General features: G+C 38.8%; 1 protein-coding gene across 1 annotated transcript; it reads left to right on the forward strand.

The window, feature by feature from the left end:
- Positions 1 to 4,442: 4,442 nt before the first annotated feature.
- haus1 (HAUS augmin-like complex, subunit 1) lies at positions 4,443 to 15,355 on the forward strand. The gene is made up of 9 exons (XM_083564279.1): positions 4,443 to 4,566; positions 4,646 to 4,820; positions 7,794 to 7,929; positions 9,369 to 9,503; positions 9,820 to 9,943; positions 11,326 to 11,391; positions 11,580 to 11,651; positions 13,688 to 13,735; positions 15,183 to 15,355. Exons 1-9 carry the CDS (start codon positions 4,546 to 4,548, stop codon positions 15,240 to 15,242), a joined length of 837 nt encoding a protein of 278 aa, XP_083420405.1. The 5' UTR covers positions 4,443 to 4,545; the 3' UTR covers positions 15,243 to 15,355.
- Positions 15,356 to 17,515: the final 2,160 nt, after the last annotated feature.

Genomic DNA, 17,515 nt, shown 5'->3' on the forward strand with positions numbered 1-17,515 from the left:
TAACAAAAGGCAACATCTGGATCTCCTGTCCACAATGAACAGAGGCTAAGGCTACAATGGGCAATTGCTCGTAGATACCCGACTTTTGAAGATTGTAAAAATAGCACTTGGTCTGATGTGTCTTGTGTTCTGCTTCAACTTGCAAATAAAACTGTACATATTTGGTATCAACATAATGATTCAGTTAGCCTGACATGCCTTATGTCAATAGTTTAAGCTGGTGGATATTTTGTGATGTATGGGATTAGTTGTTTGCACACACCCATCCCTCAGTCAAGCATCGTTTAAATGTCACAGTCTGTGAAAATACTATTGCAGACCATGTGCACCCCTTTTGGTCACAAAAGTATCCTTCTGTCTACTTTCAGCATAATACTGAATCATGAACATGAAAATAAGTTTAGTGGTTTCTTGAGTCACAAAATAAGAATTGAAAAGATATTCACAAAAAAGATATGCAGCTAAAAAATAATCTGCATTAATTATGTGTGACTATCATGTCAGCAGGGACCAGGCATATTTCCAGCACCTTTTTGGAATTAATGCAGAAGTTTTAAGAGCAAAGGTTAAAGCACAGCACAGAAACTGCTCTAGTTAAAATCACTAATGACCTGTTTTTAGCTTCAGACCAAGGCTTCATCTCGCTGTTGGTTCTACTAGATCTTAGTGCTCCATTCGACACTATAGACCATGATCTCCTCCTAGATCGCTTACAAAATTACATCGGCATTCAGGGACAGGCATTAAGCTGGTTTAAATCCTACCTGTCCGATCTTTACTATTTCGTAGATTGGTTCCTGGCGTGCGGCAAGGTTCAGTTCTAGGACCCCTGCTCTTCACAATATACATGCTTCCGTTAGGAAATATTATGAGAAGGCATGGAATTAGCTTCCATTTTTATGCCGATGATACTCAGCTATATATCTCATCTAAACCAGGCGATACAGCTCAATTAACTCGGATAACTGAGTGTGTTAAGGAAATAAGAGATTGGATGACCCATAACTTTCTACTTTAAAATTCTGATAAGACTGAGATTTTGCTCATCGGCCAAAAAACTAGTATACAGAAGCTCCAGCATCTCAACCTGCATTTAGACGGATGTTCTGTAACCACTAGTTCAACGGTAAAAGACCTGGGAGTTATTTTAGACAGCAACTTATCTTTCAAATATCATATCAACCAAGTTACAAAAACAGCCTTCTTTCACCTAGAAATATTTCTAAGTTAAGAAACATGTTGTCTATATCCGATGCAGAGAAGCTCGTCTATGCGTTTATGACCTCCAGACTAGACTACTGTAATGCGTTACTAGGTGGATGTCCTGCGTCATTAATAAACAAGCTTCAGTTAGTCCAGAATGCAGCAGCCAGAGTTCTCACAAGGTCAAGAAAATATGATCACATAACCCCAATCCTATCGTCCCTACATTGGCTTCCGGTTAAGTTTTGAATAGACTACAAACTATTACTTCTCACTTATAAAGCACTAAATGGTTTGGCTACTATGTATCTATGTCTTTTAACACGCTACAATCCGCCACGCTCCCTGAGATCTCAAAACTCTGGGCTTCTAGTAGTTCCTAGAATAGCAAAGTCCACTAAAGGTGGTAGAGCATTTTTACATTTAGCTCCTAAACTCTGGAATAGTCTTCCTGACAGTGTTCGGGGCTCAGACACACTCACCCAGTTTAAGTGTAGATTAAAAACATATCTTTTTAGCAAAGCCTACACATAACACACATCACATATCATAACTTTGTGCTCCAGAACATCTGATCACATGCACATTATCAACTTGTGCTGTTAATATCATGAACAGCAGCTACGCTAATTCCTCTCCACTGCTTCTCTTTCTCTCCCCATCCCGAGACACCCTGAGGTTTGGCCAGCTCCAGTCACCTCCCTCCTCGTGATGATTACGGACCTTTGAAGAAGTAGATGCCGAACTCGCAAACATCCCGAACCATCTAGAGACGTACCAGTGCCATTTGGATCCCGCTACATGTGTGGAGTTTGACATTGGACCTCCTGGAGTGTTTAAAGGCTCTGGCATGGAGAAGCTGATGCTAGATCTGTGATGATCACAAATGCTGAGCTTATAAAACTAGGAGCTACTGACCATATAGACTGTATAAGACTGCAGAAAGAACATCACTTATAATCTTAAACTCCAGTACTCATGTTAGTTCTCACTCTCCAGTGTTCTGTATTGTTGAAAGATTTATGATCAAACTCTTGATGTCACCCAAAGGAGGATGGGTTCCCCTTTTGAGTCTGGTTCCTCTCAAGGTTTCTTCCTCATAACATCTAAGGGAGTTTTTCCTTGCCACAGTCACCACGGCTTGCTCATCAGGGACAAATTCACACCATTCACCTTAACTGTTGATTTGTGTAAAGCTGCTTTGAGACAATGTCTGTTGTAAATAGCGCTATACAAATAAACTTGACTTGACTTGACTTGACTTGACTTAAAAAAAATATGATAAGTAATATCTTTTGCCCAGGGTTTTGTCACTTTCATGACACTTTTCCATAAGTCCCAGCAAGAGCATTGGTGTCTTTTAGGGACACTATGGCAACACCTCCACCTTCTCCAAGAATTTGGGTTATTTGCACAAACTATAGCCAGAGCTGTCTTTACTAAAACTTAAAATCTCATATAGGTCCCGTAAATATGATCCCCAGGTCTGGCTCTAGGGATAAGTCCTGGTAACCTTGTTTTAGGCAGGACACAGACAGGGACTATTTATATTTCTTTAGGAACCTGCTTTTCCTATTAAGCTTCTAGTGACAGCCCTGAGGTTTATTCCAGAGTACACAATACCCTTCAGTTCATATAACAAGGTTTTAATCCTTGAAAAGAGAAGCATAATGAGTATAATTAAAGAAAGAAAATTAAACAAATGTCAGGAATAATTTAAAGGGCGGTTTAATTATTCAAGTTATATTTTCCTATTGATTTAACACACAGGAGTCAATTATTGTCCTTATACCACAGTTACCACAACTTAAGACCATTGTTCAGATATTTAATTCCAAGACATTAATAAGGTTTTTGTCTTTAAAACACTCTTGTGTTTAGCCTCCATTGCTAATTCCAATACATAATTTTCGAGCTAATAACAGAGGCTTCAGCAATTGATATGCATTTACTGTTGAGAAAGAGAGACAGAAAAGCTTGTAAACTATATTTGCGACATGAACGTCATGTAAATAATGTAAAACGAATAAATGAATTAAAAGGGGCAGTTGGCCTGTATAAATGTTTATTTATTCTTTAAACTGTCAGCAGTAATTAATCATGAATCAAAATCATTTCTTGTTTTCTTAATGTGCTTTTCGACAATCAGTAGTCTTGTGCAGAGGAAACGGTGAGTACAGAGTCAAAAGCCCTATTAGTGCTACTGCAACTACTGTACACATCCATATTATAAAAAGAAAAGACAGTTCATCATTGCTTCAAGAAATGAATAACATCAATCTGAGAAATCTTAAGAATCTTTTATAGATCCCACAGTGCAGTCCCCAAAAACCATCAAATGCGATGATGGAACAGAGTCTTATGAGAACCATCCCAAGGAAGGAAGACCAAGAGCTATCTCTGCTGCAAAGTTTATTAGAATTATTCAAACTACGTACATAATTTAACATCCACTGTTCAGAGGAGACTACATGACTCAGACCTTCATGTTTAAAATGTGGCCAAGAAACCATTACTTTGAAAAAACAACTAACAGAAGAGATTTGCTTGGGCTAAGATACACAAAGGATGGCTTTAGAACAGTGGAAAACTGTACTTTGGTTTTATGAGTCCAAATTTGAGATTTTTGTTGGAGTGTTGCATCAGACAAACTGGCCTACACAATCACTCAGTCTAAAACCAGTTAAGATGGTTTGCGATGAGTTGGACTGGATAGTGAAGTTAAAGCAGGTACTATTTATGATGATTGGGAATGCATTTCCGGTAACTAATAAGCCGAATGAGAGAATGGCAAGAGTGTGCAAACCTGTCATCAAAATAATCAAAATTATAAACCATGTTCTGGGTTATTCATGTTGTTTAATAACTTATTCCATACATGTTTTTTCATCATTTAAATGTCTATAATATTAATGCATAATGTTAAAAGAAAACTGCAGGAGACTTTTGACTGGAACTGTATGTCTGTATGTTTGATCTCTGTGCTGTGATGGACACAATTGGTAACCTGAGGTAACATCAGGTAACTTGGCGAGGTGATTATAAAAAAGTTTGGATTAAAAAGCGTAGAATTATACTACTAGTATATATTACTAGTAGAATTATATTATAGTATACTATTATAGTACATTTAGTAACGGATTGAGGAAAACAAAGTGGGGAAAAGTAGCCTGAGAAAAGAAAGTCGACTGAATAATTGAGAAAAGTTTTTTCCCACCATTAGGTGGCGATAAATGAACTTTTAGTTACGTTTAACTTCGAAGAAGAAATAGTGCCGCTACATGGCGGGATCTTTTTTTGTGTTTGTTTACACGGTTAATGTAACGTGTCATAAACAGGATTATGTGTGAGAAGAACAAGAGGGTGAGTAGTGTCCTCGCTGAAAACGGTAGTTCTTTAAACGGGTTTTTATCTTTTCTTTAAATACAGTTTGTGTATGCAGGTAAGTCGGTGGCTTGAGACGGTGTTCGGGGCGGAGGGAGTGCCGGAGTTTGAAGTGAACACGCGCACAGTCGAGCTGCTGGACCAGCTGGCGGGGATCAGCGAGCTGAGGTGTAGAGAAGTGTCCTTACTGACAGAAGACTACAGGCACAAAGCAGCAGAGTACAGCAGCGATGGTACAGTGTTTAAATGGCAAATTTTAATTCCATTTTATTTGTATAACGCTTTTATTAATGGTATTTAATTGGGATAAGCAGCTTTACAGAGATAGAGGTGATGAAGATGGACTTTATGAGTTTATCCCTACAGTGGCAGGGGAAACTTTCTGAGATGGTATAAGGAAGAAACCTTGAGAGGAACCAGACTCGGAAGTGACACTGAATGTCATTTGTTTTACAGTTCCACCATTTTAGAGGGATGCTGTTCAGTGACAGATGCTGAAATGCAAACTGTGGTCTTAAGGCATTGTAGCAAACTGTTGGTATAAATTACAAACCAAATCTATTCCCAGTTCTTGAGTTGTTCGGTAATTTCATGGATATTTTGGCTGTTCACTTCGAACCATCCTACATCTCCAAATGAAGAGAACTCTATCCAGAGGTAGAGATTTGATGAATTAGGTGGATCCAAAGTGTAGAAAGGGACAGGAGCACTGGCCACCTCAAGAGCATGTTTTACTCGACGGAGAGAAGGAAATAAAATGGTGATAAAGAGAGAGAAAAAAGGATGATTTAAGAATCCTTATTGTTACATAATGCATCGTTTTCCAGACTGTACAGTGTTGTATGAACATATACCACACACTTTTTACGAAAGATACTGGCACATACTAATATTACAGTTACAATTAGAATGAGCTTTATTCTAGTGTCGTGAGTTTGGTCACAATACAGATCAGTAAATGTTACGTTTATAGGACGTGATACTGAGAAAAGGCAAAGTTCTCCATCCTGAAGACTCTCCTGGGTCAGCAAACTAAGGAGCTGCTTTATTGTTACAAAATGCTGATTTGTAAAAAAAAAAAAAAAAATTAATACATGCATTGAGTGAAACAGGCTTTATGAGATGAAAGTACTGATATTAAATGTATTGGGATGCATTATGTTGCATATTGTATCCATATAATATGATTAGGATCTACCTGAATTTACTTTACCTATTGATTCTTGGAAAAGGGTTGCTGGTTGTTCACCTTTGAACGTCTGTCAATTAATCAGAATCGAGCATTAAGAAGCACTGTGGGAGACGTGCTATTAAAGTACAGTCTGAATCGAGCATTAAGAAGCACTGTGGGAGAAGTGCTATTAGAGTACAGTCTGTAGCATATTGTGAAAGAAACGTTGAAAAAAGTAGTCAAAGAAAAAATGGTGAACTGAGTAATTTAGTATTTGCATTTACTGTTCTACAGTATCTCCAAAAAGTGAGTACACCCCTCACATTTTATCAACCATTTTACCATGTCTTCTCAATGGACAATACTATAGAAATGAAACTTGTATATATTTTAGAGTAGTCAATGTGCAGCTTGTATAGCAGTACAGATTTACTTTCCTCTAAAAATAAATTTGTCCAAAAAAGTTGCCAACAAATGTAAGTACACTCTAAGTGATAAAAGCTGTATGTCATCTAACCTTGCAAAGCCACATGTCCTTTTCGTCATGTTTTTGTTTGCTAGACAGGACCATACAAATTTGTGTATCTTGTATTAGAGCCGATATAATTTAGTGCGTTAGTACAGTTCTCTCATACTGTTCACTTGATGTTAAACATTTGCATTTCATGGCAAAGACTCTGAGGATTTGAGGATTAAAATTGTTGCTCTCCAGACAGATGGCCGAGGCTATATGAAGATCAGTAACACCCTAAAACTGAGTTACAGTACAGTGGCCAGGGTCAAACAGAGGTTTTCCAAGATGGGCTCCTTTAGGAACAGCAAGAGTCCATCAAAGAAATTAAGTCCTTGTGCTGTGTATCAGGTGCTGAAGCCGCTTGAAAAAACAGACGCATGAGTGCTGCAGCTCATCAGTGCTCAGACCATACGCCACACACTGCAACAAGTTTTGTTTCGGTTTGTATGGCTGTCGTCCCAGACGGAAACCTCTTCTGAAACTGGCTCACAATCAAGCCTGCAAACAGTTTGCTGGAGACAATCTGTCCAAGAGCAAATGTTACTGGAACCATCTCCTGTGGTCTGATTGATTCTACCAAGATAAACTTGTTTGGATCAGATGGGGTCCAGCATGTGTGATGACGCCCTGTTGAGGAGAACCAAGAAAATTGGTGCTGGTAGCATCATGGTCTGGGGCTGCATGAGAGCTGCTCTAACTAAGGAGCTGCAGTTAAGGGAAACATGGATTCGAACATGGACTGTGACATTCTGAAGCAGAACATGATGCCCTCCTTTTGGAAACTGGGCCGAACGGAAGTTTTCCAACATAATAACAACCCCAAACACACCACCAAGATGACAACTGCCTTGCTGAGGAAGCTGAAGGTGAAGATGATGGAGTGGCCAAGTATGTCTCCATACCTAAACCCTATTGACCACCTGTGGAGCATCCTTAATGCGAAGGTGGAGAAGCGCCGTATGTCTTAATATCCCGCAAACTCTGTGATGTCATTGTGGAGGAGAGGAAGAGGATCCCAGCTACAACCTGTGCAGCTCTGGGGACTTGGATGCCCAGGAGGATTAAGGCAGTGCTAGATATCAATGGTGCTCACACAAAATATTGACACTTTGGACACAGTTTTTACTTGTTCACTTAGGGTGTACTCACTTTTGTTGCCAGCTATTTTGACAATAATGTCTGTATTTTGAGTTATTTTCAGAGAACAGTAAATCTGTACTGCTATACAAGCTGCACATTGACTCCTCTAAAATATGAGGGGTGTACTCACTTTTGTGATATACTGTATATATGTTTTTACAGGAGATACAGGTCCATGTGGCATATTACAATTACAGTGTGCTATTTTCTTCAGTCATTCATTTGGACCAGTATGTCCAATAGGTTGTTTTTATGACACTGGATTTGTAAATAATTTAAAAAAAACAAAGTTTTTATTTGATTTCCTAAACATATAAAACAAAAACTGCTTTAGAGGTTTGTGAATAAGAGTACTAATTAAACTGCTTTCCTTTGTTACAGCCACCCATTTGCACGAAGTGCTACTTAATGGTGTTGGGCTTCAACCTGGAAGTGTTTCCAAATCCACATCGGATTTTTTGTCCGTGTTAGAAGGTACTGCTGAGGTCCTTAAAGTGAGAGACACATCAATGGGAAGGTAATATATCTGATTGCATGGCTGTCATCCGATTGTTGAATGCCACTAGGCAAAGAATTATAGCAATAACTCGACAATAACAGGACACTGATGCATCTCGGCAACATTTAGTTCATAATTAACTGTATATAAAATGGTCCTAGTCCTAAATGTTTGAGATCACCCATCAACTCAGAAACAGCTCAAATTGAGAGAAGATATAAATGTGTATATTTGTAGGGGAAAAGTCGGTACACCATCTTTTGAATACTGTATCAGGCATAATAAAAATCTGAATCTTAACAGGTCTTAAAATTAGGTGAATACAACGTTAAGGGAAAAAAAAACACCACAACATGACACTGTGACGTTATTTATTTTTGAGCAAAAATAAAGCCAAAATGGAGGAGCCACGAGTGACAAACTAAGTACACCTTTACTGCTTCCTTTGGATTTGAAAGGCTAAGTAGCAACTGGGTGCTGCCAATCAAATGCACTTGATTAATTGATCATCATCAGGTTTGACCACCTCTATAAAAGCCAGAAATGTATCAGTTTGCTGATGTAGAGCATTCAGATGTGTGTTAGTACAATGACTTTAGCATTAATCTAAGGGAAGCAATTGTTCTGTCATTAATCTGGGAAGGGTTATAAGGCCATTTCCGAACAATTTAAAGCTAATCATTCTACAGTGCAGAAAAATATTCACACGCGGAGAACATTGTAGACACTTGCTAAGCTTGACAGGGGTGGACATCCCAGCAAATTTACCTCAATGACAGACCGTGAGTTACAAGTGTTACGTCTCAGACTCTACAGGCTACAAATGAGCATGTTACTGTAAATGTGAAAGTTCATGATGGTACAATTAGAAAAAGACTGAACAAATGTTTCTTTGGAAGGGTTGCCAGGAGAAGCCTCTTCTCTCTAAAGAAGAACATTGCAGCACGCATTTGGTTTGCAAAGTTACATCTGAAAGAAAAAAAATCATTCAAAAGGTGTCAAAGCCCAGCCCGCAACCCGAATAAACCGCTGTGCATAAGCAAATGAACTGAAGGAACATTGTAAAGAACAGTGAGCCAAAATTGCTACAAAACTGATATATGAGACTGATGAGTCCTTCAGAACACGATCACTTTGTTATTGCTCCTTAAGCAAGTTCTATAAGCTATTGAGTAATAAGGTGCACTTTTTTCTTCACAAATGGCTTCTCCAGTTCTGCTATATTTTTGTAAAAATAAATGACACAGCGTCATAATTCTAACCCTATGTCATATGTTGTGCATCTGAGGCTGTATTAACATATGTCTAAGACCTACTGAGGACCAGATGAGCTTTATTTTGTCCTGATGTATTAAACCCTTAGAATTCAAAAACTTTCTTTTTCACATGACAATTTTTTTAAAATACCCCTGCATATTGTGATGTTCACTGTCATTCATTGAACCCTGGCTTTTCAGCTTTGTCCCAGCAATTAATAAATTGACCAATGACCTGGCTGAGGCAGAGAAGACTGACAGGAAGTTGGGGCAGGAGCTGGCTGCTGTGAGGAAGAAGATGGCTGCCACAATGATTCTCCGGAAAAAACTTCAAGAGTAGGAGAAAACACATAAAGCACCTTAGTGAATGTCACAGTCAGATTTAAACATTACATCAAAAATAGACCCAGAACATATTTTGATTTATTTTGTTTCATGCTAAAGACGATAGATCAAAGGTTCAGCTTTTATTTTCTAATAATAGATGTTTAAAACAACCTACAACATGGCACCTGTGTTTGCAGACACCACATTTTTGATGAGCAAAAGAATTTAACAATTACTTTTAATTAAATAAGGGATCATTTCAACATTTCAGGAGGTGAAATGCGTGTCCAATTGAGGTCTGATTGTTGAATTTGTGTTTTGTTAGGGACTTGAAGACGATTGTGCAAGTCCAGCAGGTTGAGGCTGCGACAGCCGAAGAGAGGTTGCTCAATATGGACTTCATGAAGAACAAATCCAGAGACCTGACCTACAGAAATAAGATCGCACAGGTGTGCTTATGTGTGTGCGCGCACAGCTACTGGTCAAGTCTGTGGTCACAAATGTGCCTTGTGCCCAGTTGGGAACATTTTGGTTTTGCGTTGTTTAATGCTATTAATACAAAGTTTCTCTGCTTTTAACATTGACGTACACTCACCGGCCACTTTATTAGGTACACCTTACTAGTACCGGGTTGGACCCCCTTTTGCCTTCAGAACTGCCTTAATCCTTTGTGGCAAAGATTCAACAAGGTACTGGAAACTTTTGGTCCATATTGACATGATAGCATCACGCATTTGCTGCAGATTTGTCGGCTGCACAGCCATTATGCGAATCTCCCCTTCCACCACATCCCAAAGGTGCTTTGTTGGATTGAGATCTGGTGACTGTGGAGGCCATTTGAGTACAGTGAACTCATTGTCATGTTCAAGAAACCAGTCTCTGAGATGATTCGTGCTTTATGACATGGCGCATTATCCTGCTGGAAGTAGCCATCAGATGGGTACTTTGTGGTCATAAAGAGATGGACATGGTCAGCAACAATACTCAGGTAGGCTGTGGCATTGACACGATGCTCAATTGGTACTAATGGGCCCAAAGTGCTCCAAGAAAATATCCCCCACACCATTACACCACTACCACCAGCCTGAACCGTTGATACAAGGCAGGATGGATCCATGCTTTCATGTTGTTGACGCCAAATTCTGACCCTACCATCCGAATGTCGCAGCGGAAATCGAGACTCCTCAGACCAGGCAACGTTTTTCCAATCTTCTATTGTCCAATTTTGGTGAGCCTGTGCAAATAGTAGCCTCAGTTTCCTGTTCTTAGCTGTCAGGAGTGGCACCCGGTGTGGTCTTCTGCTGCTGTAGCCCATCCGCCTCAAGGTTCGACGTGTTGTGCATTCAGAGATGTTCTTCTGCATACCTCGGTTGTAACGAGTGGTTATTTGAGTTACTGTTGCCTTTCTATCAGCTCAAACCAGTCTGGCCATTCTTCTCTGACCTCTGGCATCAACAAGGCATTTGCGCCCACAGAACTGCCGCTCACTGGCTATTTTCTCTTTTTCGGACCATTCTCTGTAAACCCTAGAGATGGTTGTGCGTGAAAATCCCAGTAGATCAGCAGTTTCTAAAATACTCGGACCAGCCCGTTTGGCACCAACAACCATGCCACGTTCAAAGTCACTTAAATCACCTTTCTTCCCCATTCTGACGCTCTGTTTGAACTGCAGCAGATCTTCCTTAGCATGTCTACATGCCTGAATGCATTGAGTTGCTGCCATGTGGTTGGCTGATTACAAATTTGCATTAACGAGCAGTTGGACAGGTGTACCTAATAAAGTGTAAATTAAAAGAAAACTGTGTGTTTGTGTGTGTGTGTGAAATTCTAGGACAAGCTGGCTTCCAGACAGATGAAAGACTCACTCACGCATCAGGCAATTGTGGAACTTGCTGAAGTATGATGTTTATGTCTGAAATTCTCATTTTTATCATTATTAGTTCAGGCTTTCTCTTTTTTACGGCGGTGTAGAGCTGACCAATACCATCAGTAAAAGTCAATGTGCTGTGAAAGAGCTGTTTGAGGCGGATGTTACTCCAGTTTTCCCCCCTATTTTTTTACTTTTTCTCTCTTTCAAATTCTCAGAAAATCACAGCATTGAAGCAGGAAATTGCGCCACTCGTGAAGAAGCTGGAGCCTTATAATGACCTGAGCCCTGTAAGGAAACATGTTTTTGTTTTCAAATATTTTTACAGCACAGGCATTTTACCACAAATAACAATATTAGCATGCCACTATATTATAGAAATAATTATAGAATTAAGATACAAAAGCCAGAAATGTAATGAAATATAAAGTGAAAATATAAATATTAAAATAATGAATCTTGAAATAAGTGTAATCTCTTATTTCTGCATAACGAGGTTCTAAAATGCTGACCCTTTTAGAGGCTAAAACCACAGTGAGACTCGGGTATGCTAGTTGTGTTATATACTATTCCTTCACTATTCTGGAGATAAACTTCAGAATCCATGAATGGAATCAACCCAAATGTAAACCAAAGGCAATTCCTCAACCTCCATTTTAAAACTAGATTTATATATACATACATACATAAATACATACATACGTGCATATATTTCCATATATATATATATATATATATATATATATATATATATATATATATATATATATATATATAATATACACACGCACACAAGATGCAGTATTGGACAAAAGAACCCCCAACAGGTCATCACTGTAAAACAAACATATCAGTTGACTGCAATACACTTAAAAACAAATGATAGCTTATTTTACTCAGATATTACATGGGTAGGAATGCATCACTAAAGAAAATACTAGAATACTTTTAAAACTTTAAACTAAAGGACTCTAACTACTGAACTCTGCCATAGTCAAAACTCTGTTAAAATGCAATTACATCTCATCATACCCACCTTGATCCTGCCATGGAAATAGCCATCAATGCTGCCATGGCATTAAAAAAAAAAACAATAAACAAACCAACAAAAAAAAATTGACAGTGAACACAAACAGATTGGCTCTCTCCATGTAGGTGTATTGTTAGTTTTCTCAACCGATGTATAGCAAATAATCTTTAAAAAAAAAATCACTTATTTAAAGGATTACTCAACAAATAACGAATTAACCAGCGTGTGGTCTGTAAATGAGGATGGCGACATATCATTTTTTTTTTGGTTTTTTTTCAGGCCTGTCACAATTAATGTCAATTTTTTTATAATTCTATTAATGCACGATTAATGCAGTGCGCTTTCTTTTTTTTTTTTCTTGGGTGGAGTTCATTATTTATTTATTTTTGTTATATCTTAGTAAAGAAAGGACGTCATGAATAAATGTTGTGTTTAAGGTTTTAATTCCACCTCTTTTATTTATTTATTTATATTTGTAATAAAAATGGTCAAACAGAAATGCACGCTGCATTAATCGTGCTTTAATAAAATACAGCCGTTAAAATTAATTTGCATTACATGTTATTAATGCGAACATTTATATATATATATATATATATATATATATATATATATATATATATATATATATATATATATATATATATATATATATATATATATATATATATATATATAATATATATAAAAAACCTTTAACCCAACACATTTATTTATCGGATAGAAAAAAAAAAACCTGGAAAAGAATTTGTAATCACTAAACATTTGTTTTACTGATGCGCCATGTCTTAAATCAAGCACCAAAATCCAGCATGATTCACACACATCCGGCGATTTAAAACCGTCCATGTGGAAAGCAAAAGTTCTGCTTGCTGTTCTGATTGGATCTTTAGATTATTGTCTCTGGATCTGTGGATATTTATGGAAACAGGTATAAAAATTTAGATCAAGAGGCTATTTTAAGTACAAATTATGAATCAGAAATAGTTAAACTTGCGTGGATGGGACCATATAAAACATGCCATGTGTTTTTCCCCCTTATTCTGTTTGATGTGAACTTATCGTGAAGCTCTTGACCTGTATTTGCATGATTGAATGTTTACATCATCTTCAGTTATGTGCATAAAATAGTGTAAAAAGATTTAGGATACATGGTTAAACTAAGTTAACACTATGCAAATTGCAGTGTAATGTATACGGTCATAATTTAGAAACCGGGTTGCATCTTTATTATTATTATTATTTTTATTTTTTTTAACCACAACTTCCCCTAACGCGCCTTCCCTTCTCACACAGAGTCCTGCCCTGGCTCGGGTTGCGATTGAAGAGGTGAAAAGAGAGCTGGTATGTTTTTCTCCAGGGACATTTTTTAACACTGGTAACCCTGCCATTAGGGTTGCACAACCCAGTGCGCTCTTAGTGCCAGTCCCAAGCCCGGATAAATGGGAAGGGTGTGTTAGGAAGGGTATCCAGCGTAAAACGTGCCAAATCAAATATGTGGATCACAAACCTAAATTTCATATCGGATCGGTCGAGGCCAATGAGGATCGGTCGTTGGTGGAATGAGGAAGTGCAGGACAGCATAAGGAGAAAGAGGTTGGCGAAACAGAATTGGGATCGACAGAGTGATGAGAAAAGTAGGCAGGAGTACAAGGAGATGCTGCAGCAGGTAAAGAGGGATGTGGCGAAAGCCAAGGAAAAGGCATATGAGGAGCTGTATGAGAAGTTGGACAATAAGAAGGGAGAAAAGGATTTGTACCGATATGCCAGGCAGAGGAACCGAGCTGGGAAAGATGTGCTGCAAGCTAGAGCAATAAAGGATGGAGATGGAAATGTGAGGAGAGTGTGTTGAGAAGATGGAGTGAGTATTTTGACTAGCTGATGAATGAGGAAATGAGAGAGAGAGAGAAGGTTGGATGGTGTGGAGATGGTGAAACAGGAAGTGGATAGGATTAGTAAGGAGGAAGTGAGAGCAGCGATTAAGAGGATGAAGAGTGGAAAGTCGGTTGGACCAGATGACATACCGGTAGAATCATGGAGATGTTTAGGAGAGATGGCAGTGGAGTTTTTAACCAGATTGTTTAACAAGATTCTGGAAGGTGAGAGGATGCCTGAGAAATGGAGAAGGAGTTTGCTGGTACCAATCTTTAATAACAAGGGAGATGTGCAGACCTGCAGTAACTACAGGGGAATAAAGTTGATCAGTCACACCATGAAGTTATGGGAAAGAGTAGTGGAAGCCAGGCTGAGAGAATAGGTGACCATCTGTGAGCAACAGCATGGTTTCATGCCAAGGAAGAGCACCACAGACGCATTATTTGCTTTGACCTTCTCTATACTTCTCCATCAACATTCTCAGAGGAGTTGCATTGGGACATGTATGAGGACAGTGTGACAGCAGTGAAGTGTGCGGTAGGAACGACGGATGATCCGCGGTGGTGACCCCTAATGGGGCAGCCGAAAGAAGAAGAGGACGTTTATTAACACTGGTGTAACAATTTAAGCAATTTAAAATCAATGCATTAATATAAAAGGTAGCGACTTAAATATAAATTGAGGTAACAACCATAAACAATCAGTTATAAGTGATAAAAGATTTGTTTATTCGATTAAATATTGATTATGAATTTGATTCTTGAAAGAAAGAACATCAGACTGGCAGATCAAGTGATGAGGTTTGCACTGCTTTTTAAATCTTGTGTGTGTGTGTGTGTGTGTGTGTGTGTGTGTGTGTGTGTGTGTGTGTGTGTGTGTGTGTGTGTGTGTGTGTGTGTGTGTGTATATATACTAGGAGGCCCTGGATGCTGCACTAGAGCAGAAGGTTGATTTGATGAACACTTTATCTAGATGACTGACTGAAGAAGAATAAGCAGTTTTAAGCAGTTGCTACTGGATTTTTTTTTGTTTTTTTAATCTAAGTTATTGTACTCTGCATTTGCAAATAAAAGCACATTTTCAATTCTGTTTGTTTATTTATTCATGGTACTTTTTTTAGGTGGTATAATAATGTTTGTGCAAATAAAGAGTGGAATTAGATGGAAGTGGAAGCTCATTGCACTTGGAAAGTCATTTTTTTAAATCCCAGCAACACAAAGCTGCTACTTTGGGGCCCTTGAGCACTTGTAAATGAAAAAGTGTGTGTCATGGGGGTGAATCAGGGTCCCAGGTTCATTTTCTAACTTGGTGTCTGTCGGTTTTCACATATTTTGGTTCGTCCTATCATAAATCACTCAAGTAGGTGGATTGACTACAAAATTACAGTGGCATGTTTATTTCACACCTAGGCCTTCAGTGGTGTCCTACCTGAATCATTCCACTTCTTAATACCATCATTATGATGCCATGGCTATGGAAATATTGAAATATTATATAGAATTGTAGTATAACAGGGTGTTGTGTCACAGACAGGAATCTCATGCAGTGAGAATGAATGCTCTTACTTAAGCAAGAAACCCAATGATGACAATTCAACAAGTCTCCTTTCACTGCAGCCACAGCTCCACTAACCGCAGACATCATCTCTAGCAGAGGCATCGATATCAATCTCATAAAATAACCCTGGGTTTTCTGTTCTTTTTTTTTTTTTTCCTTCTGGGAATAGGGAATGAAGGCAAATTGTGGTTTTGTGCAAAATTTTTGTTGAGGAAAGAAAGCGCAAAAGTATAAATGGTTCAGGACACAAGCTTAACAACCGTTTTGACTTACAATGTCAAGCTTTTCTTGAAAACTCTTTTGTAAATGTTATTTTAAGGTGTATTTGCCACCAATTCCTTGTTTTTTCTTTTTCAGCCATTGAGGAATAAAAAATAAATAAATAAAAAACCAGCTATTAAGTCCACATGAATACATTAAAGCGTGTACAGATGTGGTTTGTGATCTCTGACCAACCTGTCTCTAAACGTCGACAAAACTAAAGAGATGGTTGTTGACTTCAGGAGAACACAGAGTGACCATTCTCCACTGATCATCGTTGGATCCTCAGTGGAGATCGTCAAGAGCACCAAATTCCTTGGTGTTCATCTGGCAGACAAGCTTACCTGGTCACTTAACACCAGCTCCATTACCAAGAAAGCCCAGCAGCGTCTCTACTTCCTGAGAAGGCTGAGGAAAGCTCATCTCCCTCCCCCCATCCTGACCATGTTCTACAGAGGGACCATCGAGAGCATCTTGAGCAGCTGCATCACTGCCTGGTTTGGGAACTTTGGGAACTGCACCGTCTCGGATCGCAAGACCCTACAGAGGTTAGTGAGGACAGCTGAGAAGATCATCGGAATCTCTTTCCCCTCTATCATGGACATTTACACCACACGCTGCATCCGCAAAGCACACAGCATTGTGGATGACCACACCCGTCACACACACTTTTCACCCTCCTACCATCAGGGAAACGGTTCCGAAGCATTCGGGCCGCCACATCCAGACTGTGCAACAGTTTTTTCCCGCAAGCCATCAGGCTCCTCAACAAAGAACTGAACTGAACTCACACACACACTTACACACAACTGTGTGACTGATCTGCACAAACCGGACTCAACACCCATCATACACTTCGCTCACCCAGGTTTCAATACCAATCACACTTTTCACTATCGCAAAATGTTTACATGCCGTCTGTTGCTGATTCCGGGACTTGTTATTTTGCACAATATTCTGTCCAAATCCTTTGGTCACTGTTCACTTTATTTTTGATTGCTGCTACTGCTGAATTGCACAAATTCTGTTTACATTTTTCTGTTTACACTGCACCTTATTCTGTTACGACAGGTTTTACTGGCGGAGCTATTTCCATTTTTATTTTTATATTTTGTGTATTGTGTATTGTCCTGCACTGTCCTGTGTTGTCTGCACTGTCTTGTGTTGTCTTTTGCACTGTTTGCACCAGCTGCACACATGCACTTTATGTGGCAAGGATCTTAGTTCTCGGCCCTGTGTTTTTCTGTTCTGTACTGTTTGTTTTATGTTGTTTTATGTAGCACCTGGGTTCAGGAGGAACGTTGTTTCATTTCACTGTGTACTGCATCAGCTATATATGGTTGAAATGACAATAAAAGCTTCTTGACTTGACTTGACTTGACCAGTGGTGGACAAACCATGTTCTTGAGTTAAAGAAGAGCTATGTTACTC

The sequence above is a fragment of the Silurus aristotelis genome (assembly GCF_946808225.1).
Source record: "Silurus aristotelis genome assembly, chromosome: 16".
Lineage (NCBI taxonomy): Eukaryota > Metazoa > Chordata > Actinopteri > Siluriformes > Siluridae > Silurus > Silurus aristotelis.

Excerpts from the sequence above, each read along its gene's own strand:
- haus1 (XM_083564279.1), top strand. The coding sequence starts at position 4,546 with ATGTGTGAGAAGAACAAGAGG. Across the intron at positions 4,567-4,645 it reads TGTGTGAGAAGAACAAGAGG|GTAAGTCGGTGGCTTGAGAC; the intron begins GTGAGTAGTGTC and ends TTGTGTATGCAG. Across the intron at positions 7,930-9,368 it reads AGAGACACATCAATGGGAAG|CTTTGTCCCAGCAATTAATA; the intron begins GTAATATATCTG and ends CTGGCTTTTCAG.